The sequence below is a fragment of the Miscanthus floridulus genome, chromosome 2 (genome assembly GCF_019320115.1).
Source record: "Miscanthus floridulus cultivar M001 chromosome 2, ASM1932011v1, whole genome shotgun sequence".
Taxonomy (NCBI): domain Eukaryota; kingdom Viridiplantae; phylum Streptophyta; class Magnoliopsida; order Poales; family Poaceae; genus Miscanthus; species Miscanthus floridulus.
The window spans coordinates 165,789,226-165,816,883 of record NC_089581.1 but is presented as its reverse complement, the minus strand read 5'-3'; the positions used below and the strand labels follow the sequence as shown (position 1 = coordinate 165,816,883).

Sequence of the window (27,658 nt, the reverse complement as noted above, 5' to 3'; positions counted from 1 at the left end):
GTCGTCGTCGATCTGTATTACCCATACAATACCATCTTGGGTAGAGGATTCACAACCAAATTTAACGTAGCCCTGCATATGGCCTACCTGTGCATGAAAATACCAGCACTCCATGGTATTATCATAGTTCGAGGTAGCCATAAAGAAGCAAGAAACATAGAAAAAGCAATCTACAGAGCCCAAAGAAACATCAATGCAGTCGAGTCGGTAGACAAAGAACTAGAGCCTCCGGATATGCCTAGAGGAAAAATAGATATGGTAGGTCAAGAAGAGACAAAGGTGATCCCTCTAGAAATGGAGTTACTAGACATAAAAGTAATAATCAGCTCAAAATTGAGCAAAGCAGAGGTGGAAGAGCTCATGGAAACTCTAGTAAAAAACAAAGACATCTTCGCCTGGTCAGCCTTTGACCTACAGGGAGTTAGCAGGGACATCATACAACATGAACTGGATATCAATGAAAACATGAGGCCAAGAAAGCAGAAACAGAGAAAAATGTCGAAGGACAGAATCCTGGCAGCAAAGGCGGAGGTGCAAAGGTTGCTAGATGCAAAACTCATCAGGGAAGTCAAGTATTCAGAATGGCTTGCAAACGTAGTATGGTACCAAAGAAGAATGACAAATTGAGAATGTGCATAGATTTCACAGATCTGAATAAAGCTTGCAAAAAAGACTCTTTCCCATTGCCAAGAATAGATGCCTCCATCGACAAGGTAGCCAGATGCCAGAGGTTTTCTCTCCTCGACTGTTTCTCTGGGTATCACCAAATCTGGATAAAAAAAGAAGACAAAGACAAGACAAGTTTCACTACTCCATTCGGGACATATTGCTACACTAGAATGCCAGAGGGCCTAAAAAATGCCAGAGCAATCTTTGCCAGAATGACAAAGGAAGTTTTGGGCTCATAACTAGATAGAAACATCATAGCCTACATCGACAACATAGTGGTCATGAGCAAGAACAAGGATGATCATGTCTCCGACATATAGGAGACCTTCGCCAACCTCAGGACAGCTGGCCTCCGCCTCAACCTAGAAAAATATATATTTGGAGTCACAAAAGGGAAGATGCTCAGATACATCATAAGCAGCAAAGGCATCAAAGTGAACCTAGACAAAACTAGAGCAATAATGATAATGGCAGAACCCAAAAACAAGAAAGAAGTGTAAAAGCTGACGGGAAGAATAGCAGCGCTCAACAGATTCATCTCAAAATCAGTAGAACATAGCCTACCCTTCTTCCAAGCCCTAAGGGGTGGAGACAACTTTGAGTGGGGGTCCAAGCAGTCAGAGGCATTTCATAACTTGAAAGAGTATCTGGCAAACTCACTAGTGGTCTCCGTCCTAGAATCGGATAGCCACCTATTACTATATGTGCCGGCCTCCAACCATGCAGTTAGCGCAGTCTTAGTTCACGAGCTGGAAAAAGAATCAGGCAAAACTCAAAAGCCAGTTTATTTTATCTTAGAAGCACTGTCCGGAGCCAAGCTAAACTACACTGAGGTAGAAAAAGTTACCTACGCAGTGCTGATGGCATCAAGAAAACTAAGGCATTATTTCTAAGCCAACGAAATCTCAGTTCCAACATCGCTGCCACTGCAAGACTTGCTCAAAAACAAAGAAGCCTCTGGTAGAATAGGCAAATGGGCTACGGAGCTATCATAGTTTGGTATCTCGTACATCCCCAGAACAACAATCAAATCACAAGCACTAGCCGATTTTTTAGCAGATTGGACACCTCCGACAGAGCCCAAGGTACAACCAACCACTCAAAGCTAGATAGCATTCATGGATGGAGCCTAGGGCCAAGCCAGAGTAGGAGCCTCCGTCGTCCTAACAACACCCTCCGACGTCAGACTAAAATACGCAGCAAGGCTAGAGTTCAAATCAAAAAACAACATTGCAGAATATAAAGGCCTGATCCTAGCACTCAATAAAGCAAAGGCCCTAGGGGCAAAAACATTGATAGTCAAAATATATTCTCAAGTGGTTACTGGCCAAGTAGAGAAAGAATACACAGCAAGAGAGTCAGAACTCATCAAATACTTATCCGTTGTCAGAAACATGGAGTAGAGATTCAAGGGCTTCACCCTGAAGCACATCCTAAGATTAGAAAATGTGGAGGCAGATGAACTAGCAAAAGCTACAGCAAATAACCTGCCACTGCCACCAAACACTTTTTACCAGATCCTAAAGTCTCCGGCAACTACGGAGACATCTAAGGCACCTAAGCCCATACTACACCTACAAAATGAAGATAGGAGAATGGCGATAATAGAATTCTTGGAAGGCAAAACCATCGAAGAAGATGAAGCAAAAGTAGCAAGAATATAGGCTAGGGCAAGAAATTACACAATCATAGATGGTGTACTGTACAAGAAAGGAGTAGTCCAGCCTCTCCTCAAATGCATATCGCAGAGCGAAGGCATAGAGTTGCTTCAAGAAATACACTTAGGAATTTGTGGGTCGCACATTGGCTCTAGAGCATTATCAGCAAAGGCAATAAGGCAAGGCTTTTACTGGCCAACACACATACAAGACACAGAGCAGATAGTCAGAACATGCAAAGCATGCCAAACATTCTGTCTCGGGCAGTCAAAACCATCGTCGGAGACCCAGCTTATACCTCCGACATGGCCGCTACAAAGATGGGGTATGGACCTGGTCGGCCCATTACCACCATCCCAAGGAGGAAACAGATTCACAGTAGTGGAAGTAGAATATTTTACAAGATGGATAGAAGCAAAGCCGCTGGCGAGGATAACCTCAGAAACTGTCAGAAAATTCTTCTGGCAAAACATCATTTGTAGATTCGGTGTACCGAGGATTCTGACAGTAGACAATGGAAAGCAATTCGATTCAGAGAACTTCAAAGAATTCTGTAAAAGCATTGGGACAAAACTAGCCTTTGCCTTAGTATACCACCCAGAGTCCAATGGTGCTGTGGAAAGAGTAAATAGAATAGTGTTTTCAGCAATATCAAAAACATTGCTGGGCCTACGCAAAGGAAAATGGGTAGATAAATTACCCAGAGTGATTTGGTCACATAATACATCTATCTCAAGAACAATAGGATTCACACCATTCAAACTGCTTTATGGAGAAGAGGCCATGATGCCAGAAGAAATCAAGCATGAAAGCCTCCGCACAATGAGACAGCTAATGTTGCAAGATGAAGAATATGCAAAAGAAACAATAGAAGCCACAAGGCTGGAAGCAGTCAAAAACATTGCAAAATATTAGTCCCAAACCAAGAAGTGGAGAGACTCTCAGGTGGTAAGAAAATACATAAAACATGGAGACCTTGTACTCCGAAGAAAACCCAACGCACAACTTATTGGCAAACTACAATCGAAATGGGAAGGCCCATACACAGCAACGGCAGTAGGCCGCCCATGCTCTTTCCACTTGACCAACAGCGAAGGTGTTATGACAACTCACACCTGGAATATTGATAACCTCCGCAGATACTACAACTAGGTAATGTACCAAAGGGCAACCTCCGCAAATAATAAGCGGAGGCCCCTCCGTTCATTTACTTTTTAGTTCCTTTTTTTCTTTAACCCAAAAAATGTAAAAGAGCATGTACTCTTTTTCTCAAAGGGGAACTCCAAGCGGAGGTGGGGTTTTTAACGAGGTAGGCTCAATGTAAAAATCCTCTAGAAGTATAAAGAGGTAATTCCCCAAAAGAACGCTTGAAAAGTCCAAACCCGAAAGTGGCCAGTTCTAGCGCCGCAATATTCGGTGAACAAAAATAAGCGCAGGTCCTTTCAAAGCGTCGGCCACAGGCATTGGCAATTTGAAATGACCTCTATGGCCAAACAGGCCTTCAACCTTGACAAAGACCTGTCCAGAGTCAAACATCAAGGCAGAAACCACCTTGGCCAAATAGGCCTCCGACCTTGACAAAGACCTATCCAAATTTAGGCATCAAGGCAGAAACCACCTTGGCCAAACAGGCCTCTGACCCTTGACGAAGACCCGACCAGATTCAGGCATCAAGGCAAAAACAACCTTGGCCAAACAGGCCTCCAACCTTGACGAAGACCTGAACAAATTCAGGCATCAAGGCAAAAACAACCTCGGCCAAATAGGCCTCCGACCTTAACAAAAAACCACCCTAAGCATCAGGGGCAACACCATTATGGCGCTAGAACTAGGAAGAAGGTCTCCGCCATCAAAAACAGCAAAACAAGGAAAAGGTCTGACAAAACCCTTTCACTTAGGCACTAGGCCTATTTACTTCAAAAGATCTCAAAAGGCATGAATAATTCAAGCAAGATATAGGCCATTAAAGCCAAGATACGTTCCAACAAACAATGTACCAAAAATTTAACAACCAAAAGCCACCACCCCGCTATAAAATGGGTTCCCCCATGCCCTTAAAACCTCAGTCAGCATAAGGCGTAAGGGGGGAAGAAGGCCGAGCCAGCACAAGCACAAGCCACAGAAACGGCCATGGAGGCAGGGGTCTCCTTAGATATCTAAGTCAGCCGTAGATATTGTACGAAAACTCATAAAATCAGAGGCACCAGTAGATGGTCGGAGACAGTGGGAAAAGAGATAGGACCTATGGCATGGTGATGAATAGCGCAGGCCTACGGAAGAAGGGGGATATTGCACGAAATCTCGTAACATCCCCCTGACGCCGGAGACCTAACCTGCCATCTCCACAAATGAAACATGTCCCATGAGTGTGCAGCGTCGGAGGCCTATACCACCAGACAGCCAAAACACCTAGCTAAACAAATACCAAAAGTCTCTGCCTCATGCACAAGCCGCACCAAACCTCCTATCGGATCCCACATCGACTCAGCAACCCTCGCCAGGCGAACTTCAAGTATGCCTCCGCTGGCCAAAAAAATGCCAGCACTCCTACCCCAGCCATCAAGCAAGCATAGAGAAGGAGAGAACATGGGCCCCCGCCTCTGTATCACGCACGTTCGCCCAAGCAAAGGCCCACGGTGTGCAAGCTCGGGACTAGACGAGATATGTAAACTAGCACAATAGACATAAGCCCCCGCATGAACAATCAAGAAAGTGAACCTGTTTTGTATTCCATAAAATGTCAAGTAGCATTCTTACAGGACACAAACTTACAATAAAATCCAAACTATTGTGGTGGAGGTCCGCGCCAAGCAAGCACACGAGTAAACCCAGCGCGCTCATCGTCTATGTCAAACTTAACTGACTCAAACACATCGCGCGCAATGCTGCGGGGAAAGGCCAAACGCCAATACTCCCAAAGTTCTTCGCTCACATAAATACCATCATCGTAGAGAGTCAAAGGCGCGACATCTTATGTAGGCTCCTGATTTGGAACCTACGCAAGGTTAAAATTTTCCACAAAATCATTCAGAATAAAAGAAACTTTATTTACAAGAGCCCAACTAGACTACAATATACAAGTCAAAACAGCTAAGTCCTACAAAGAGCCTAGACCTCCGGTGCCCCGGCCGCAGCAGAAGTCCCTGGAACGGAGCCCGCATCAACTATGGGCAGGGACGGCGCCTGCGGCCTCCGACCATCACCATCGCCGATCGTAGCACCCACCGCAGTGCATGCGGTGGTGGAGGCACCGCCCGCGATCGCTGAGCGTAGAACTAGTGGAGGCCTACCCACAAGACTCTTCTACGCATCCTGTAGCATAGGCAAAAATATTAGTGGCATAGGCAATGAAAGCCTTCATAGCTTTGCAAAAAAGCAAGGAGAGAAAAATAGCGGCTACAAAGACTAGAAATACCTTCACCCTCTTTTCCTCCGCCAGTTTCTAGGCAGCAGGTCTCCCAAATGGAGCCCAAAAGTATCCAATGAAATTTCTCAAGGTTTTTCGCAAACCAAGAGAAGTCTCACCAAGCTCTTCTGGACCCGGCAGCGCTCCCTCCGGAATACTTTCGGTATGCATACACCCACCGCGCACCAAAAGCTTGGCGTAATTCGCTACTCCTGACAGCGCCCCGTAGTCCGTGCAGCCATTGATCAGACCGGGGAGCTTCGCAAGGTGACACTTTAGCCTAGAGGCGAGGGCGTAGACGCTGTCTTCCTCTGGAGGAGCAGAGGTTTTGCCTTCAAACTCGACGACGATGGCCCAATAATGGCCAATGGTTGAAGCAAGGACCCCCTTGACCGAGTCCAAACGCCTTGTTGTCAAAGACAACTGCTCCCTCACCGCAGCTGCGGATTCCTTCTTAGAGGCCAGCTCTCGCCAGAGACCCTCGGCCAACTCATTTGCCCTGTGGGCCTGCTCAGCGGACAAAGCTTCTACATCTCAGGCCTTGGCGAGATCAGCCCTCAAAGCCTCCTTTTCTTGTTCCTTCTCCGCCAGAGAAAGGCGGAGAGCTATAAGGGAGTTGGCCAAACCCCCTTTTTCACCTTCCAGGCACTCGTTCTTCGCCTTGAGCGCTTCAATCGGAGTATCTCAGTCGGAGACTTCACGAGTGTAGCGCTCTTCCATAACAATGGCCATGTGATACCCCTGCGATCAGAAAGAAGACCAAGGCGATCAGCAATAGAAACAAAAACAAGTCTAAAGGCGAACATACACCAAAAAGGCAAACCACCGAAGATGCACCAAGCTCTGGTGTTCTAGATGAACACGGAGAAGTTAGAAGACATCCATGTCCCTCAGACGCTGTTTGAAGCGATCTGTTCAAAGAAGAACAAACAAACACAAAACCATAAGGCGAGAAAAGCAAATAATACATACACCAACTGCCAGAGACCACCTCCGATGTCTTCAAGAACCCCAAGATAGCACTCTTCCCAACCTGAGATAGAAGTGTCAGAGGAGCCTACGTAGCAAAAACAACAACAACAACAACAACTCAGGTCAGAGGGCCGATCAGAAATAGACAATAACAACAGGCCAAAAGATGAGTAAGATAAAAACACTCTATACTCACTCGGACCTGGTGCCATCGGCCCCGGCTGCCCCTGACCAAACCTGACGCTGGCAGCGGCCGCTCGCTCCTCTAGGGTGAGGAGTCCAGCCATGACATCACCTGAAAAGCAACAAGTACACGGTATTAGCACTTGGTAGAATACATAAACAAATAAACTGGGCGAAGACAGTAAACACAAAAATATGCGCCAAACAAACTTACTCATAAAAAGGCCAGGCTGGGCCGCCTGCCGAGCCCCTGAGGCAGAAGTCTCCACCATATCATGTGGCGAAGGCCTAAAGGGCCAGCTCACCTCAGCAAGCGGCCTGGCGGGTGGAGGGCTCGAAGAAGACTGAGCCACCGAGGCCTGCTCAGCAAGCATGGCCTCCGACTGCCCGACGTCGGCCGCTGGCGCGGGGGAAGGTGCAATAACGGCGGGAGACAAAGGAGCATGCTACAAGATGACCTCCGCACCCTCTTCAGAACTTGAATACAGCCCACCAAAAATGTCGGGCATAGGATCAGCGGCGCGAGCCTCCGGCTGTTCGGCGACACTCGTAGCACCATCCAAGGAGCGCGCTGGAGCAGCGCTGGCCCCTGGACACTTTGCACCTCTCACAGCGCCACGCACAGGGTGCACCAGAGCTCTAGGAGAGCCATGATCCCCGCCGCTCATGACCCACACATCCACTGATGGGACGGAGGAGCTCTAAACATCTTCACTACTGATGGAGGCAATGCCAGCACTATCGGCCAAAGACACGGCCGCCGCGATCACCAGACCACCGGTCTTCTTCTTCTTTTTCATAGGCGCCTGAGCAACAGTGGTGCCCTTCCTCTTCTTGGACTCAGCCTCTGCCATAACATTCTTCGCGAAGGCCTTCTTCTTCTTCTTGTCAATCGAAGCTAGGACCTTGGTGGGAACCTTGTGGTCCCGGCAGACGATCCCGAGCTCCTCAAAAACTCGATTGAGCCACGGCATGGTGCCTACCACGGCTCTCCGAGATGTGTACTCACGCTCGGAAATTTTGTCAACCAACCCGATGGTGGCCTCCTCAACATCGGCAATGAAGCTGTCCTTCATCACCCCCTCCCCTAAAGACCAGCCAAAGCAGGGGAAAGGAATCCTGGCCTCCGGCCCAAAAACGGGAACCTTCACCTTTTCTAGTTGAAAGGCTGGGTTGTCTCTACACAGGGGCCAGTAGTTGGAGGCCATAATCTCCTCCACTAGGTCACAACCCCTAGAGTAGCGGCATGCTACCACAAAAGCCTAGTCGCAAGCCTTCCTCACCAAAGACATCTCCTCCGGTGGATCCACGCACGTATGCGGCGCCATCTCCTCCATTGTTGAAGTCAATGGATACTCCACGACCTCTGCACCATCCTCGGTAGTGCTGCGGACCCTGTAGGTCTTCACGTAGAACCACTGCTCAAGCTAGCCATGGTCCCACTTGCCCTTCTGGCAAAAAGAAATCTCTAGGCGGTCTACGCCTTGGTTCCTCTTTGACATAAAGGTGCAACTACCATACTGGTAGATCACCTCCACTTCCTTGCCCTCCCGCATCTCCTTCTTCTTTGGCTGCTTCTATAGCTTGTAGTAAGCGCAGAAGGTGTCCACATCTAGCTAGCGCCATAAGAAACACACGCCCAGCAGAATTTGTTGAGCGTGAGGAAGGCAGTAGGAGTCAGATGATGGAGCTAGACATTGAAGGTCTCCAACACCTGGCGGAGGAAGGGGATGTAAGGAAGGTGGAGGCCACAGGTGAAGAAGTCCTGAAACACCACCGCATATCCCTCCTCCGGTTCTAGAACAGTCTGGCCAGGTGGAGAGATTTTTACCCTTGAAGATGGAAAATACGATTCCTTCAACAGCTCTACGACCGCTTCTTCAGTAATGGAGGAGGGGCCAAAATCCCATGACTTTATCACCATGTCTCTAGAATCCATAGCGATTAGGTCTCTAACGGACACGGAGACACTCCCCAAATCCTCCTCCACTAGCTTTTCAAATTCCAACGCGGAGGCGGAGGCAAGCATGCACTCCTCAAAGTGTGCACTCTAGCTGGTGGCCCTAACACCGAGAAGGTGGCGATAGGGTCCAAAGAAGGCGGGCCAGTGAGTATGGGCGGAGGTGGAAAAGAAAGCCACCGCGGCGGCAGCCTAGGTGGAAGACGCAAGTGGAAAGATGGAACACACGAAGGTAGCTCAGGCGAAAGCGAACAGAGGAGAGAGCGATTTCTCAAAGGCAAGGAAAGCGAATGAGCTGTGTGAGGGGGAACCTGCCACCAACCCCGCCCTTATATAGGCTACGGGTGGGCGGTTCAGCTCCCACCGTACAATGGTCATCTCTAGAGAATTCGCCCGCCGCCCAACGGTCATCTCTAGGGAAGTTGCAAGGTATACAACAGAAAGCAATACGACGTAAATGGCCACAGCGTAGGACAACGGCTAGTTTTGCAGCCTAATGGCTACTATGACAAGACCAGTGGCCACACCAGAGCAGGCCAGGGGGAACCTGTAGGGATCGGTCAGAGACGTGACTACGCGCAGTCTCCGCCCCCGCGGACGTCCTTGCTTAGGGCATTTTGAGCTCACAACACGCTCAGGCGGACCATGGTCTCAAAAGGGGGGAACTGTTGTAACACGGCCTACAAGAGTGGTGGAGACCTACGTGGCCAGCAGTTCACAAAGACGTCTCCGACCAACTACCTAAGTAAAGGCCCAGCTACCTGTGCCTCCAGACCTAGAAAGATGACGGTTTCTCAGACTGCTTGCAGGACACTGTTGGTGACCCTAGCGTAGCCTCTGCCCGGTTAGCTCGTAGGCGTCTCTAGGTAGAGGGGGTGGAGGCCACCCCACTGCAAGGCTAATCAAGTGCCAACGTTACCTACGTGTGTGTGCAGGTAACCAGAGGAAGGCGCTCGTGGACGGCATGGGTGCGCCGGTTCGGCCTCCACTCATAGGGGTAGAGACCCAAGTAGGAGGATGGCAATACTAGGTGTCGGGGGTCTACAGCCTCGGTGTCCTAGGGGCAGAGACCAACGGCGAGGTCAAAAGGCGCATCACCAAATCCTGAAGCCTGATGGGCCGGTTGATCGCGCAGGCCCAATACCTAAGGGCGACATGACAAGATTACCCCCGAGATGAAAGGCGAGTAGTGGAATATTCTGAGAATGTACTATAGCAGTTGAAGGGTACTATTGTAAACTCTGTAAAAGTGGTAGTTGAGCCCTATAAGTAGGGAACACTTGTAATAGTACTGGTGGTTGGAAAATGAATTAATGAAACCCTAGTTTTACGTGCCATTTTCCTACACGCCCACTTGTCATGCCTGTTTCCCGAGCCTCCACCTGAGGGCAACACTTGGTGGGCAGAGGCCTCTACCTCCTCCACACTGTCTGAGACCGCAAGTCTCAACACTGTGCGGCCATGTGTACGCGGTAGTGTGATGTCATGATACGACAGGAGGCGACATGAGTAGGAGTGGGGTAGGTGAGGTAAGCGGCTGTGAATGCGTGCTATAGGGCGAGGCAAAGTGATAGGGAAGGCAGAGTGCAGTCCTATGCATGACTTGGCAATACATGCACATGACGCGGGGTAGTGGCAGCCAAGCCTGGCCTGGTGCACAGCCGGCCAACCACCAGGGCTAGCCTATGGGACTCGGCCATGGTGAGGCGAAGGCGTTGCGCGGCACCAAGGGACATGCAACAACGGAATGTGGACTAACCAGCGGTAGCCACCCGGCCATGGCCCAAGCTCGTCATCGGCAACACATTCATGCGCATGGTGACCGCGGCCTCAGGTCAAGAAGCTAGGAACAATGCCACACACACTTTTTGAAGTGGGGCAAAAACTGCTCACTAATTCAACGAAGACTCACCCAATTCTATGAACCTAAGGTCAACACTACCAGCTATCTATCAAAGCAATCATCATGACCCGAGAGCAACCAGAGAGGGAGATAAAAGGATGCTAACTTGGGTTCATCACTGGAGTGCTGGTTCACGAACAGAGTGCCAACAACATAATTAACAACATGTTCCAATGAAGTTTGGGCAATTTTTACAAGAGCAACGTGACATCTAACACAACTTTGACCTATGCCATGCTCAAGCACTCACTTTGATGCAATCAACAATACCAAAACATGCAGCTATTGTTTAAACATTTTTGTTAGAAATTAAATGTCAAAATAACATTGTCTTACTATTTTCCATACTTAGAAAAGTTAAGGATTTCAAATGGGGCTAAGTAACCATTAAATCTTTTGTCACAATTTTTAATGAGCCTAAACCTTGTTAACTTCAACCAACAAACACTTCATGCAATAGTCCCTACCTTATACTAACCCATAGGAGCAACATATTTAAGCACCATTTAACTATTTTGCACAATATACTTCGCTAAAAATGACACTTTAACTATAATTTTGACTTCTTGCTGATTCAACGAAAAGTTCTATTTAAGTTTTGAATTCAATTTTTGAGCTCCCAAAACTCTAGTAAACAATATTTATCTTCAAAAAGTTAAAGTTGCATTGTCATCTACCTAGTTTGTACTTCAAACTTTATTTAAGTATCACACACATGTTCTATAGTATTTTTGCTTAATAAAAATTATTTTTTAACCCTACTTGATACACATGAGCTATTGAATCAACATTCATTTAACATTTTTATTGGTTATTTTAGGCTACAATAAATTTATCAACACCTTCTATCACATGCATTATTACACAAACCCAATGCTCAAGACTTGATTCAGTAGTTGGTTTAGGGCGTAACACCGAGGGTGTTACAGATAGGCACACCAAGATCATCAAGGAGCCATCGTAGCCATGTCACCTCCGTAGTCACAGTCGCCATAGCACGTAGCTCAGCCTCAGCACTCGAGCAGGAAACAATAGTCTACTTCTTGGTTTTCCAGGCAATCAAGGAGGAGCCTAGAAAAACACAATAAGCTAAGAGAGAGTGGTGATCCATGTGGTCACTCACCCAGGTAGCATCAGAGTATGCCTGAAGCTGAAGAGAACTAGAGCGAGGAAAGAAAAGATGGAAAGAGATAGTTCCACAAAGATATCGTAGAACACAAAGGGGGTGAGCATAGTGGAGCTAGGTAGGAGCCAAGACAAACTAACTCAAGATGTGGACAGGGTGAGTAATGTCATGACAGGTGATCCCAAGGTAAACAAGGCTCCCAACAAGCTTACGATAGCGAGTGGGATCAACAAATGGTGCACCATCAGTGGGTCTTAGGTGAACACCAAGCTCCATAGGAGTATCAATAGTGCAGTGATCAGTGAGAGCAGCATGAGAAAGGAGGTCCCGAGTGTACTTCTCCTGAGAGAGGAAAATACCATCAGAGGTGGAGGTGACCTCAAGACCAAGGAAGTAATGAAGAGGACCCAAATCAGACATCAAAATTTTCTCACTGAGACGCTGCTTCACAAATGCAATGTGTTGAGAATCATCACTTGTGACAATCATGTCATCAACATAGAGGAGAAGGGTGTAACCATGAGGAGAAGTGTGGACAAAAAGAGCAGGATCGTATTCACTAGGCTTGAAGCCAGCGTCAATGATAATAGAGGAAAAACACTCAAACCAAGCTTGAGGAGCTTGCTTAAGGCCATAGAGGGAATGGCACAGCCGACAAACAAGACCATTAGGCATAGAGTAACCTAGGGTGGCTGCATATAGACTTCCTCTTGGAGCTCACCATTGAGGAAGGTGTTCTTGATGTCCAACTGAGAGATCGCCCACTGACAAATAGCTGCAGCAACAAGAAAAGTCCGAACAGTAGTCTTGTGAGCAACAGGAGCAAAGATCTCATAATCAATACCATACTCCTATTGGAAACCCCGTGCCACAAGGCAAGCCTTGTAGCACTCAAGAGAGCCATCAGAGTGAGTCTTGACCTTGTACACCCACTTGCAGGGAATGACATTAGGAGGCAAAGGAACAGGAACCCAAGTAGCAATAGGCTCTAGGGCAGCAATCTCCTCAACCATAGCATGTTGCCACCCCTGATGAGAGGTAGCCTCCCGATAGGTCATGGGCTTAGCTAAAAGGGCAGAAGTGAAACCAAGGCGATCGGGAGGATGAAGGGTGCTGCGGTCACGAAGAGCATAGCAAGGCGAAGACTCGAGAGGAGGTCCAAGTAGGGCTAGATATCGAGCCAGTTTGGCTCAGCTCGATCCAGCTCGAGCTGGCTTATTAGGCTAACGAGCCAGCTCGGCTTGACTCATTAATATTACGAGCTAGAGGGGCAGCTCAGCTCGGCTCATTAGCGAGCTCGAGCTGGCTCATTAGCGAGCTTGAGCTGGCTCATTTAGCTTGCGAGCTACTAAAAAAATAGGACACACATGTTTATAATGTTCATGCCACAATAATTCTAGAAGGTGACATCCACCATTATGCAACCATACATGATTAATACATATCAGGTTCATCAAAAGTATCAACCATGCAACATAGCCGGTCCATCTATGATCTATGCAGTTCCAGCATACTTACTAGTTGCTTGACACCACAGACTTAGAAAAGTCCACAAATTCAATGTCGTCATCATCATCTTCTCCCTGGAAAATAATCCATAAATCAACATTTAAGTACCACAACAATTATAAAATCAAAATTCATATGAAATAGCTGAAAATAAGGATTACATATCAATGGAGTAGGTGTACACTTCTAGGTAAGCATCATCATCTTCTAGATTCATGGTCGTGGGCGGATAGGCCTCAGCTCATGAGCAGCTCGTGTGCTGGCTCGAGCTGGCTCATTAAAACAACGAGCTAGATTTTTAGCTCAGCTCGTGAAAAGGTTAAAATGAGCCGAGCCAAACATGAGTCGAGTGAGTTGGAGAGCCGCGAGTATTTTGTCCAGCCCTAGGTCCAAGGACAGACGAGGAAGAGTCAAGTGGCTGTGCAGGTCGTGGACGACGAGTGTAGTAGTGAGTGATCTCACGGGAAGGACATACCGGTGATGGGGCAGGAGAGACCGATGGTGGAGAGGTAGGAGGAGATGGTGAAGGTGGAGTAGGTGGGGAAGGTGGAGAAGAAGGATGAGGTGATAAAGGTGGTGAAGTAGGAGAAGGTGGTGAAGATGATGGAGACAGCATCAGAAGATACCACTTAGGTAAAGTAAGGAACAAGAGGGACTCAGTAGTACCAAAAGGACTAAAGGAGGGATGAGGATAATACGGTCAAGCCTCATCAAAGGTGGCATCCTAAGAAATCCTCATCCGATGAGCAACAGGGTCATAGTAGCGATAAACCTTATGTTCAGTACTGTACCCAAAGAAGACACACTCAACAGACTGAGCAGTGACCTAGGTGCGCTCACAAGGTGGAAGAAGGACATAACAGACACACCCAAAGCAACAAAGATGGCTATAGGAAGGAGGGGTGCTGAAGAAATGCTCATAGGGAGTGCAACCCTAGAGAATGGTAGAGGGTTGACGATTTATGAGAAAAATAGCCATAGAAACCACCTCAGCCCAAGCGTAGAAGAGATCAAGAGAGCACGAGCAGTCTCAAGAATATGGCGATGCTTTCGCTCAGCAACACCATTTTGAGCATGAGCACTAGGACATGAAAACTAGGCAAGAGTACCCTGCTTAGCAAGATAGGAGCAATGAGTGGTAGAGATATATTCACCAGTAGAGTCCGCACGAAAAACTCGAATGGAAGAGTTATATGAGTGCAGATCATGACAGCAAATTGCTGATAAATAGAAAGGAATTGACCATGAGAAGACATCAGATAAATCCACATAAATCTCGAATAGTCATCAATGAATAGAACATAATATGATTGACCCCCTTTTGAAACAAAAGGTGCAGGACCCATACATCAGAGTGAACAAGATCAAAAGGGTTTTGAGACTTAGACTCACTAGAAGAATAAGGGAGTTGCAACTGTTTGCCAAGTTTACAACCCATACAATGGAGAGCAGTGTCACCAGAAACATGACCTAAGACACCACTACCAACAAGAGTGGACAATCTAGAACCAGAGAGGTGACCAAGATGATGACGCCATTGTGCAAAAGTAGGAGAAGATGAAGTGGCGGACACAGAAGCTGGAGAACTAGGTGACGAAGGAGCCAAGACAGGTGAAGGAAGATGCAACCAATCAAGCTCCCATAGGCACTATGAGTCCCAACACCTAGGCCTAGTTCCCACCAAATGGCCCGTACGGAGGTCCTGAAAACAACAAGAATCAGACTCAAGGATTATGCAACAACCATGATTAGTAGTTTGACCCATAGACAACAATTGCATGGTGAGTTTTGGAACATGCGAAACAATAGGAACATCAAAAGAAGATGTCGAAAAAACACCTCTCCCAGCAACAGAAAGCGAAGTGCCATCTGTGGTGCGAACAAATATAGGAGGATCGAGGGAAGACACAGATGACAAGTGTTTTGAATGGGGTGTACCTTCTGGTGTTTAGTGTGGCTATTGCAAGCTCTGATACCATGTTATAGAGTGACTAACTAAACTCTATTCCAGGCCCAAAGGGGCAAATATACAGTGTACATATGCAAAGAAGCCCTCCAAGTAGAGAGAAAAGACATATACATCCTATACATCTGACAATGATAATGTTGCATTGTCCCTACAATTTATTGTTTGTTTGGAAGGTGTACAACAATCTACAAAAGTAATGTGTGCATTTACATGTATCTCAAATGAATAAGCTCAAGGAGGACAATACAATACCAACCTTCAAGTTATCATTAATCTTGTTTTCATCATTAGAACTTCTAACCAAACTTGCTGAAGTTAGGATCCTTATGTTGGATTGATTGCCTACAAATATTCCTGTGCAAGCAAAAATCCGTTCTTCTCCTGGAAGATCATAATGAATCATAGTTATTGATGAAATATAAAAAAGAAATAAAAATGCAATGAGATTATAGCAATGCGATTACCATTGAATGAAGCAAGAGAGACAACAATATGAGACATGTTTGTAGCAACTTTTTTGGTGAGTTTACTCCAGATATCATCAGCAAATTCATTTTCAAAAGTATTAACCAAACGCATGCCTCCTAGTTAAAGAAAAGTAGTACCACATATGAGAGTACTGGAATACAACTGTCAAAATGTGCAATGCAAGGGAGTAGTCAGCAACAAACTCACCATCAAGGACAGCTAGCATATCATAACCTTGAGACGTTAGTTCCTTGATTAGAAATTTCCCAAATTCTGGTGAGCAAACTAAAGTGATTAATCATCATGTGTTAACAATGCCAGCAAAATTAGAAGCAATGACTCACCATCACCATCAGCAACTGGCAAGAAAGGGGAGGCCATCTCTAGAAAAAATGGACCATTCTCAATTGGGTTTTCTAGACAAACAAGGTGAAGGCGACCATGTGGTAATGATCAATAATTAGCATTGAAAAATGATGACAACTTTTGCATGATATTAGTGACCTAGCCTGATTCACCTTCTGAATCACTAGAAGAAGACGACTCCTGCTCATTCTCAGCTTTCCTACTGGAGTCACCTAAAATGGAAAAGATGAGAGGAGGAATGATCAGATTGGATAAACTGAAATCCTTGGGTAAAGGACACAATACTAGATTCTCGTGCAGAGGTAAAAGCATATAATCAATCTTGCACAAATGCTGACAAACCTACAAATGATGAATAGTTTAAAATAAATGATGATGATCTGCTCGACAGGCGACATCACAGTTTAGTAGTCTTGAGGAGTTTTTGCACACTTACGTAACTCAAAAGAGTCTGAACATCCTTCCAAGCCTTCCAAATAGGGCTTGGAGGTTGTAGGAGATTCTTGTATCTCATTTGTGCAAGCCTTCCAAGATCTATGCATGAATACTTATTTTCTCGAAAACACAGGAGAACTGCGCTCATTAAGAAAGAAATATAGACAATGGAGGGATCCGAAGGACCCTCCCAGAACACTCCCCCCCCCATAAAGGTGGCACGCGACTAGAACACCCCCTAGCACTAGCTAGCCATCCAGGGCGAGAGACCTTATGCATGAATGTGAAAGAGCTATGCAAACAATAGGAGCAATACAAGAAAATGTAAGTATTAACTATCTCATAGAAACAGACAAATTTGAGAAAATATAATATCAAACCTGCAAGGAAACCTTGATCGTTATTTGCTTCAACATGGACACAATAGTCCAAATCATACAAAGGCAACTGTAATACATGCTTGACAGTACAGGTGGTCTAGATGGAAAATGGTACCTATTTAGCTAGCGATGTGAGAAGCAACCAAATTGTTGTCAAGGATGCTCTCTGATGCAAATAAATTAACAAACATAACAGCCGGTGAGCTAGGATATTGGGGTAGTTCAAAAGTGTTTTTGCCACTCAAAAAAATGATGTGCCTTATCTATATTTATCACAAATACGTGTTGTTTTGGAATTTGGACAACTATAGTCTTCATTCATCAAAATATAACTTAGACCACTAATTTCTATTGTAATTGTAATATATTCTAATATCCAATAAATTTGTGATAGTATTAAAGTACTTTTTGACACGGTCTGTGCATATGATTTTTAACATATATCCACCTAAATACTTAAAAGTTTATTGACGCTTGAGTTTCAAAAGTTTGACCAGAGATATATTATCCAAAACAATAAGTATTTGTGACCAGAGGGAATTTATATAGCACTAGTGCTTTTAATAATAATAACAACAACAATATATATATGAGCCTTTGAGGCTCTGAGCTACTGTTCTTTACTTCATTTCATACTAGCTAAATGCCCGTGCTTTGCTACGGGTAGAAGGAAAAGCTATCATAATATTGCCTAAAATAAATAAAACATAGTTTTCAACAATATGCTACCCACCTTTTCGCTACAAGGAATACTCACCTCAATTTAATTTTATATATGGCTATCCATTTAGATCTACTTGTTATGTAATATATTAAGAAGTTCAAGGGGTAATGTGTAAAAACTATAATTAGAGTAGATGGGGTGGCAGATTCACTGCCACCACCATTGGAGTCTTTTTAAAGGAGTATAGATGTTTACTGATCGGTGTTCGGTTGAATAGAATTTCTGGCTTGAACAACTAGTTCACCGTTAGCACAAATGATCTATGATCATCCAGAAGATCTTTTGGATAAATTAACTGTTCTGTTGCCATCTAGCACAAAATAGCGAACCAAAATCTATTCTGGGACTAACCACTTTGCTAGTACTTGTACTCATATTTCTAAAGTAGCCCAATAACTTGGTGTATTATTCATAGGAAAGTCGACTTATAGTCTTATAGAATTTTACTAGCTTTTCTTGTGTAACAAAAGCTATATATTATTTATAGGGAACTTATAACAAAGTCAATGTATAGGAAAGTCAGCATTTAATCATTATGATTTACCTCTCAGGGAACAGGCATGTCCTTTTTTTACAGAACTAATGAGACTCTGACAGAATGGGCTCAACCAGTTTGTTTATGAATGTACTCTGTGTGGTTGTGCCAACGTTTAAAACATGAGGCTTATAGTTCAGTATGACCATTTTAAAATTTATAAATGTACTCTGTGTGTCTGTCCCAACATTTAAAACATGAGGCTTATAGTTCAGTATGACCATTTTAAAAACCAACACTAAGTGCAGTCCTAATTTAACTTTTCTTTTACACAAAAGTATTCCATGTGCCGTGCATACCAAATGTCCAAGTATAAATTAGTGATGTATAGGAAAGTAGAGGATAGGCAAAACGAGAAACCATAGCTGATAGTAAAAACATACCGGTATTTCTTGAAATTAACCAGGAATTCGGTAATAGTACTCCTTGGCAGGTACGACATCCTTTTCTTCTCATGAAAGTCCATGCCAACAAAGTTCCCGTCCAAATCAATAAGAGGCCCTCCAACCCCAACCTAGAAATAAAAATATATAAAGACTGCTATGAGCCTACCACAAAATAAAGCGATACTAGAAAATAATTATATAAGAGAAAAATGCAACTTTAATGCCCAAAAGATAAAGTTAAGTGCATACAATGATATATTTAACCACTAATACCACGCCAATATGCCATAATTATTCATTTCCCCTACACATGAAAGTAAAGAGAGATCAGCAGGGTACCATGGTGATTTCACATGTGGAGATCATGAGTTCTTTTCGATAAACTCAGCTTGGATCATCAGTCGGCACCCCACTTGCGGCCATTAATTTGCCTAACTTGAAGCAGCGCCCCACAGCAACTACCTTACTGTGAGACTCAAATTGCAGCTGATGCTCAAGATTTATTGCTCGAAGACCAGGGAAGAACTTGGTTTCAATAACAGCAATATTGTATTGCAATTTGTTTTGGAAGGTGTACTTCAAAGTTCAATCTGTAATAATAAATCAAGAAAAAGGTTTACAAATTAATAGTTATATCACAACATAAGCAAGTGATAGAGATGAGATAACATAGCAGAACTTACAGACACAAATGGCATGATCTTGCTTTCATCATCAAAAGATCTAACCAGGCTAGCTGAAGTCAGGTAACTTGTGCCAAATAAATCAGTTTTGATAACTATGCCTGTGCATGTAGAATGCATCATATCGCCTGCACAAAGTCATGATTTCCATCATTAAGAGTGATGGCTTGATACAAACTTTAAAAGCCAACGTGCATAATCACCATCGAATGAAGCCAGCGAGACAACACTTTCAGATAAGTTTGACACTACTACTTTACTTAGTTCACTCCATGCTCCTTGACTAGAGTTCTTCAAGCTGCCAAACTCCTCTTCAAAAATGTTATCCACATGCAGTTTCCCTAGATAAGGAAGCATTGCACAATATTATTGTGATTGTTATGACAAAGATGTGTATGTATGTTAAGAAATTCAAACCAATTACTTACTTGTCTCTCCTCTACTTTTGCAAGCTTTCTTCCTTTTCTTTGAGCTTGTTGAGCAATCACCTGTTAGATTATCTATCATCTTTCCAACCCTGACCACAGAGATTAAAATTGTAATAGTGAGTCACCATTAGTAGTAATTATGGTCGCAAAAGCAACTCGGTAAATTGGTGAAACTTATTCCTTGATATGTTTAGAAGGACTCTTTTGGAGATAGTTATAAATAAAACTGGCTACACAGGTTGCATGCGTATATATGAAAAGCAGAACATCATTATGGAGAAGTCCAAAGGTAAACTAGCCAAGAACAAAAGTGAAGTATAGTTAACCACTTAACTTAAACAAAAAGAACCTATGAACTTGACTAACACTAAAGCTACAACAAATATCCAAAAACGTCAAAACGCTGATGAAATTGAAGGTGCAAGGTGATGAAACAAAAAACAATAGCAACTTCGATTGTCATCATAACAAGACACCGTCTGAGAGATATGGAAGTCACTACGCGCACCAGTCAATAGTCAACAGAGGTACAATTCCAAGGAACCACTAGCTAAGTTCTAACACAAAGACAAAAGATAAAAAAAATACATTTGTTCATTCATTTACTTTGCCTTGCTTTATATCAATTAAGTAGACCATGCTGGATGGCATTCCTATAAGTCATCAAATGTGTGCTTTTCATCCCCAGTTGCATTTTTTTAAGATGACAATCCAGGGCACCGAAGAAATATAGATGAAGTTACCCACAAAGAGAAAAGCACAGAAGCAAGAATCAACCGATATATTAGCACACTAGAAGCAGAATTGCAACCTCAATCTAAGAACTTATAACTGAGACCAGATCATAAACAAATAGTGCAAAACCTAGGCTTGCCAGCTAGTAGCTATGTTGATCTCGAACAGTTCGGCACAAGCTGATGAAGGCACATGACAGTGAGGACATGGGAAGGTGCCTCTAGTGGATCATCCAGATTCCAAGTCCAAGGATAGGGATGAATCTATTGAAGAGAGCTGGGGACAGAGGCTAGAAGGATAAGTCCGGTACTTGTCTACTCATTTTCCCTTTTCTTCACAATATGTTCTAATCTTGTAACAAAAATGCTATTGTAGGGTGGCTTTTAGTGGTGGGCCATGGCCCATGGGAAGAAGCATGCTTCTCTCAGGGGCAACTTGGTAGGGCACCAGAAACTAAATCCTAGATCATATATATCCAAATCCTCTAGATATGTGTTAGATAATCTATTGCTTCCTTGTGTGAACACACAACAAGGGAAGACGGCGTCGAAAAGGCTCCCTACTGTGGTACTATAGCCGTTGTAGAAGACAGGCGCCGAACGGCTCACCTGCCTCACTCTAGCCACAGCAGGGACAGACACAGAAGTCAGTCCTGCTGTGCTATCTAGTCACTATAGCAGCATGGCAGCTATACTAGGATTAGATGGATAGAGTTGTATAAATAGTTTGCCACTACAACTCAGTAAATGAGAGTTTAGATTTGTCATCTCCTATACAGGGCTCCGGCCAATGTTGGTGTCTTTGCTGTGTGTGTATGCTTTGTTCTCCCTCTTCTTCTACCTTTGACCATAGTGTGTGGTCAGACAATGTCTGTTGTGCTCGGCCGTGGTCGGCAAGACTAGTGAGTGATCGACTCACCTGAGCCATTGATCCTATGGCCTAACAAGTGGTATCAAAGCCATACAAGCGTCATTGTCGGACTAACCGCTGGCGATGACGGATGATTCAGAGATGGGCAACAGTAGTGGCACTATTGTGGCTACCCAACCACGAAAGGAGATCATTGTTCGCATGATGCGATAGGTCAGCAGCACCAGTTGGCCAATGCTAACTCGCACCAACTATGTAGAATGGTCGGTGACCATGAAGGTCAAGCTCAGAGCCTGATGGCTCTAGAATGCTGTTGACAAGGGCATCGACAATGAGGAAGATGACATGTCAGCATTGGAGGCTATCCTCACTGCTGTACTGGTGGAGTACAGGGAGCCATTGGGGGTAAAAAGCTCTGCTAAGGAGGTATGGGAGGCTATTGTGACGATGTGCATTGGTTCCGACCGTGCAAAGAAGGCGACGACCCAGCTTCTAAAGTAGGAGTACGTCAACCTCAAGTTCAAGGATGGTGAAATGGTGGAGGACTTCTTCCTCCACCTGCAGATGCTCATCAGCAAGCTGAAGAGCCATGATGTCACCATCGACAAAGAGGAGGCGGTCTCCAAGTACCTCCACTTCGTGCTAGCAAAGTACATCCAGATCGCTGTCTCTATAGAGATGATGCTAGACTTGTCTACCCTCACCATCAAGGATGTGATAGGCCATCTGTGGGTGATGGATGAGTGCCTAGAGCAGGCAATAGCAATGAAGGACAGTGGCAAACTGCTGCTGACAGAGGAGGAGTGGGCTGCTCAGAGGAACTCTAGGGTAGCCTCCTCTAGCCACGATGGCGATGGCAAGCACCGTGGTAAGACTTCTTTGGAGAAGAAGAAGCGGGTCGACCCCAATGTCTGCCGACGCTGCAGGAAGATAGGCCATTAGGCATGAGAGCGCCCAAATCACAAGCAGGAGAAGAAGGCTGAGGCTCATCTAGCGCAAGCGAATGACGATGATGAGGCCACTATCCTAATGGCGATGTTCTGTGCACTACACGATGTCGAGGCCAAGGAGAAGGGAGAGGTGATGATGGTGGAAGGACCTAGGAAGGCCCTGAAAGCTGTCAACCTTGATGAACCATGCGCCCAAGTCCACCTCGGACGTGTGGGCGGTGAATAGGAGCAGCGGTGGTACCTAGACTCTGGCGCCAACAACCACATGATGGGCTCCAAGGCGGCCTTCTCTGAGCTCGATGATGATGTTACCGATACGGTAAAGTTTGGTGACGGCTCAAGGGTGGCTATCCGAGGGCACGACACCATCATCTTCAAGTGCTAGAATAGGGAGCACCATGCGCTAATGGATGTATATTATATCCCACAGCTGCGTTCAAGCATCATCAGCATTGGTCAGCTGGATGGGCATGGTAGCGAGGTACTGATCAAGCATGGAGTTCTTACTTTTTGCTAAGGTGAAGAGGTCCCTAAACCAGTTGTACCTGCTTGACCTGAAGGTAGAGCAGTCGGTGTGCCTAGCGGCAAGGCACACCAAGGAACCGTGGCCATGGCATGCCCAGTTTGGACATCTTAGCTTCAATGTGCTTGGTCAGTTAGAGAAGATGGTCCAAGGGCTACCCCACATCAAGCACGAAGGCGAGCTATGTGATAGCTGCCTGGCCAGGAAGCAGAGGAGGCTATTGTTCCCAAAGGTGACCAAGTATCACATGGAGGATGCTCTCAAGCTCATCCACGGTGACCTCTATGGGCCGATCACACTAGCCACAAACGGTGGTCGGTGGTACTTCTTCTTGCTCATGGACGATTACAGTCGCTACATATGGCTACAACTCCTGACGAGCAAGGATGAAGTGGCGGCGGCGATCAAGAAGTTCAAGATGCGCGTGGAGGCCAAGAGTGGCAAGAAGCTCCGCGTGCTAAGGACTAATCGTGATGGCGAATTCACTTTGGTAGAGTTCGCTGCATACTGCGTGGATCAGGGTGTGGTGTGACACCACACCACGCCGTACTCGCCACAATAGAATGGCGTGGTGGAGCGATGGAACCAGACAATGGTCAGCATGGCTTGATCCATGAAGAAGGCCAAAGGCATGCCGGTAAGGTTCTAGGGTGAGGCGGTGACCACGACGGTGTTCATCCTCAACCACGCTCCCACCAAGGCCCTGAAGGGCAAGATGCTGTTCAAGGCTTGGCATGGACGCAAGCTGAGCGTGTCCTTCCTCTAGACATTCGGATGCATCAGCCACGTCATGAAGACAAAGCCAATCCTCACTAAGCTAGAGGATAGGAGCACACCGATGGTGTTCTTGGGCTATGTGGTGGGTACCAAGGCGTACTGGCTCTACGACCCATGTGGAGACAAGGTACTTGTCTTGTGCGATGTTGTGTTCGATGAGAAGGCGGCTTGGGACTATAATAGTCCGAGCATGGGGGAAGCTGGCGGCTTCACTAGGACCTTTGTTGTTGAGCACTTGGTCATCCACGATGGTGGAGACATTAGGGAAGAGGTGTTGAGCACTCTAGGAGGGGTGCTGAGCACTCTAGCAACAGAGCTGAGCACTCTTGGAGTGGTGTCGAGCACTTTGGGAGGGATGCCGAGCACTCTAGGAGGAGTGTCGAGCACTCCTAGAGGGATGCTGAGCATGCTAGGAGTGGTGCCATGAGGTTCTGTAGTGGTGGTGACCACTCCAGGATGGGTGTCAAGCACTCCCATAGTGGAGCCAAGAGGTCTTGTAGTGGTGTCAACCACTCCAAGACTGAGGCTAAGCACTCCTACAGTGGTGCCGAGCACTGTAAGAGTTATGAAAAGCTATCCATGAGTAGTGCTGAGCACTACAACTGGGGTGCCAAGCACTCCTGGTGTTGTGTCGAGCACTCCGGCAGAACAAGGAACTCCATTGATGTTGATCGAGTTTGCCTCACCTCCAACTAATATCACTGATTTCGTGGATGCCTTCCACGAAGGTGAGGAGGTGTGTTTCCACAGGCTAGATGACATCATCGGTGGCATAGGGCCCTCAGGCCTGGCTAGTCGGCTGCTCAATGATCAAGAGCTGCTACTCGTCAGTGCAGAGGAACCACCCATGTTTGCGCTGGTGGAGCGCGATGGAAACTGGTGATGGGCGATGCTGGAGGAGATAAAGGCGATCGAGGAAAATGAGACTTGGGAGCTCATTGATCCACCTCCAGGATGTCGTCCGATCAGCCTAAAGTGGGTGTACAAGGTTAAGCAGGACGAGCTTGGCGCCATTATCAAGCACAAGGCATGCCTCATCGCCCAAGGCTTTGTTCAGTGCGAGGGCATCAACTTTGAGAAAGTCTTTGCACTAGTAGCACACATGGAGTCTATCTATTTGCTACTAGCCTTGGTAGTAGCAAAGGACTAGCGCATCCATCACTTGGATGTTAAATCAGCCTTCCTCAATGGTGAGCTAGTGGAGACAGTCTTCGTCAGGCAACCTCTAGGTTTCGCTATCAAGGGAGCGGAGCACAGGGTGCTCCGACTACATAAGGTGCTCTATGGGCTATGGCGGGCCCCATGAGCGGGGAACGCCAAGCTTGATGCCACGCTAGGTGAGCTTGGGTTCTAGCGGTGCACAACCAAGAATGCGCTCTACACGCGGTGACGGGGGAAGGAGGAGCTCATCGTTGGCTTGTATGTGGACGACTTGATCATCACCGGCACGCGTATGGAGGACATATGTAGCTTCAAGCGCAAGATGGCGGCTCATTTTCGAATGAGCGATCTCGACACACTCTCCTACTACCTCAACATCAAGGTGAGACAGGGGAAGGAGGAACTCATGCCTAGTCAGAGCATGTATGCCTTGAAGCTATTGGAGCAGAGCAGCATGGCTGAGTGCAAGCCATGTGTGACTCCGATGGAGGAGCGGCTGAAGCTGATGAAGGCTAGCACCGCAGCGAAGGTGGACGCAACACTCTACCAGAGCATCATCGATAGTCTATGCTACCTAGTCCACATGAGGCCAAACATTGTGTTCATCGTGGGCTACGTCAGTTGCTTCATATAGGATCCTAAAGAGGATCACTAGGCTGTGGTGAAGCAGCTACTGCGCTACATTAAAGGGACAGTGAATCAGGGATCATCTTCCCCAAGACTAGCAAAAGTAGGCTGCAGCTCACTGTGTCAGCGATGCAGACATGGCGAAGGACATCGACGGACAATGGAGCACCTCTAGCATGCTCGTCTTCCTTGGGTCAGCTCCAATTTTATGGCTGTCGCTGAAACAGAAGGTGGTGGCACCGTCTATGTGCGAGGCAGAGTACTTAGCGGTGGCCGCAGTGATGTGCCAAGTTGTGTGGCTGTGCCGGCTGCTGGACGAGCTGACCGGTGCGGAAGCTCACCCACCAGTACTGATGGTGGACAACCAGCCCGCCATCGCCCTAGCAAAGAATCTGGTTCTCCATGATTAGAGCAAGCACATCAATATGAAGTTCCACTTCCTCAGGGACTGTGTCGATGAAGGGCAAATCATCATCGAGTTTGTCGAAACTGGTCGGCAACTCACGAATGTCCTCACCAAGCCACTCGAATGTCTTTGACTCACGGAGCTAAAGGAGATGATCGGCATAGAGGAGGGTACATGGGATAGTAGTAGGATTAGGGGAAGAATTGTTAGATAATCTACTACTTCCTTATGTGAACACACAACAAGGGAAGGCAACACCGAAAAGGCTCCCTGTTGTGATACTGTAGCCGCTGTAGAAGACAGGCGCCGAATGGCTCACCTATCTCACTATAGCCATAGCAGGGACAAGCACAGAAGTTAGTCCTGCTATGTTATCTAGTCATATAGCAGCATGGCAGCTGTACTAGGACTAGATGGATAGAGTTGTATAAATAGTTTTCTACTACAACTCGGTAAAGAGAGTTTAGATTTGCCATCTCCTATATAGGGCTCCAGCCAACACTGGTGTCTCTGCTGTATGTGTATGCTCTGTTCTCCCTCTTCTTCTACCTTTGACCATAGTGTTTGGTCAGACAACGTCTATCGTGCTTGGCCATGGTCGGCAAGACTGGTGAGTGGTCGACTCACCTGAGCCGGTGATCATGTGGCCTAACAATATGGAGGTGTCTAAGAAAGTGTTTGGCCACTAGATGTATCACTCCTACCCTTGGATGATGTATTGGATAATAAAATTTAAGTCCTAGAGTTTGGGACTCTAATGTTAGACAAGAACAAAACTGTAGATCCTTTATAAGTCCCAGTCCATGGTTTTCCTTACAGAAAGGCAATGAGCCCTTGGGATTGGTCGAATGAACCCAAGAACTATATGGATTGGCCACTGAGAATTTGGAGTTGGTCACCAGCTGACCCTTGTCGGACCCCCATGAACAGGAAGCTAGGTCCCCACTTGTACTAGCCCGTTAACATCTCACCGAGCACCATTTTTCGTCCATCAAGGAAAAATATGGCATGACTCAGCCCCTCCGTTTTATAAAAAAATGCTTGAGGGATGACAATCACAAAGATGAGCCAACCCTCTAGTGGACCCTGCTACACGTGGGGGCGCCAGGGAAGTTAGACTCGCAAGGAGACCGAACGTGCGGTCGTAGTATGATGGCGGCCCGATCGGATCCTAGGGGACTGGAATCAAGAAAAATCTTTTCGACCTCTTGAATCCTATGGTTATATGCCCCCAAGAAGACTGATCATGACAAAAGGGAATCATCATCCTACTAGGACACACCGCAGGCTACAAAAAGAAGGCCAAGGCCCTTAGAGTCCTCACATCCAGAAAAACCTCCAAAGGAGTATTCTACTCCTCCGTAGGCTCGGGCTCCATCTCGCCCGACCTCAAGGCCACGGATTTCGGTGAGACGGAGCCCATGGTCCTAGGTGAGATGGAACCCATGTCCTTGGGGTCAGGCGAGATGGAGCCCACACCCAAGGGGTCGGGTGAGACGGAGCTCGCGACCTTGGGGTCGGGTGAGACCTTTTAATACGTCTCGAGGCATCTAGGGAAGTCAGTGTAGGCGCTAACTTCCTTGCTTTGAGTATCCCTAAAATCGATACCCAACACATGGAAGGAGCAAAAAATGTTAGAAATCATGGCAAAAGTTTGGTCGTCTATCCATGCGGATAGATAGACCCACCTGAGTCACCCGAGTCGCCCAACAGACCCTGCCTACATCGATGCACCACCCTGTTCGCATATGGCTCATAGCCTCTCATCCACAAGTTCCTAACCATAGCCGCTGTCTCCATTCTTTGAAAAAAATTACCACTGCAACTGCCATGGTGCCCTCCTCTCCTC

General features: G+C 46.2%; 1 protein-coding gene and 1 pseudogene across 1 annotated transcript; one reads left to right on the top strand and one right to left on the bottom strand.

Moving 5' to 3' along the window:
• LOC136537384 (uncharacterized) overlaps nt 1–21,765 on the bottom strand; it is a 29,520-nt pseudogene extending 7,755 nt beyond the window's left edge.
• Nucleotides 21,766–25,068: 3,303 nt separating this feature from the next.
• LOC136537383 (uncharacterized mitochondrial protein AtMg00810-like) lies at nt 25,069–25,410 on the top strand. Its single transcript, XM_066529372.1, has one exon. The coding sequence runs from the start codon at nt 25,069–25,071 to the stop codon at nt 25,408–25,410; it is 342 nt and encodes a 113-aa protein (XP_066385469.1).
• The last annotated feature ends 2,248 nt before the right edge of the window (nt 25,411–27,658 follow it).

What these genes read in the sequence shown, in the direction of transcription:
- LOC136537383 (XM_066529372.1), top strand. Translation starts at nt 25,069, where the DNA reads ATGGAGGACATATGTAGCTTCAAGCGCAAGATGGCGGCTCATTTTCGA.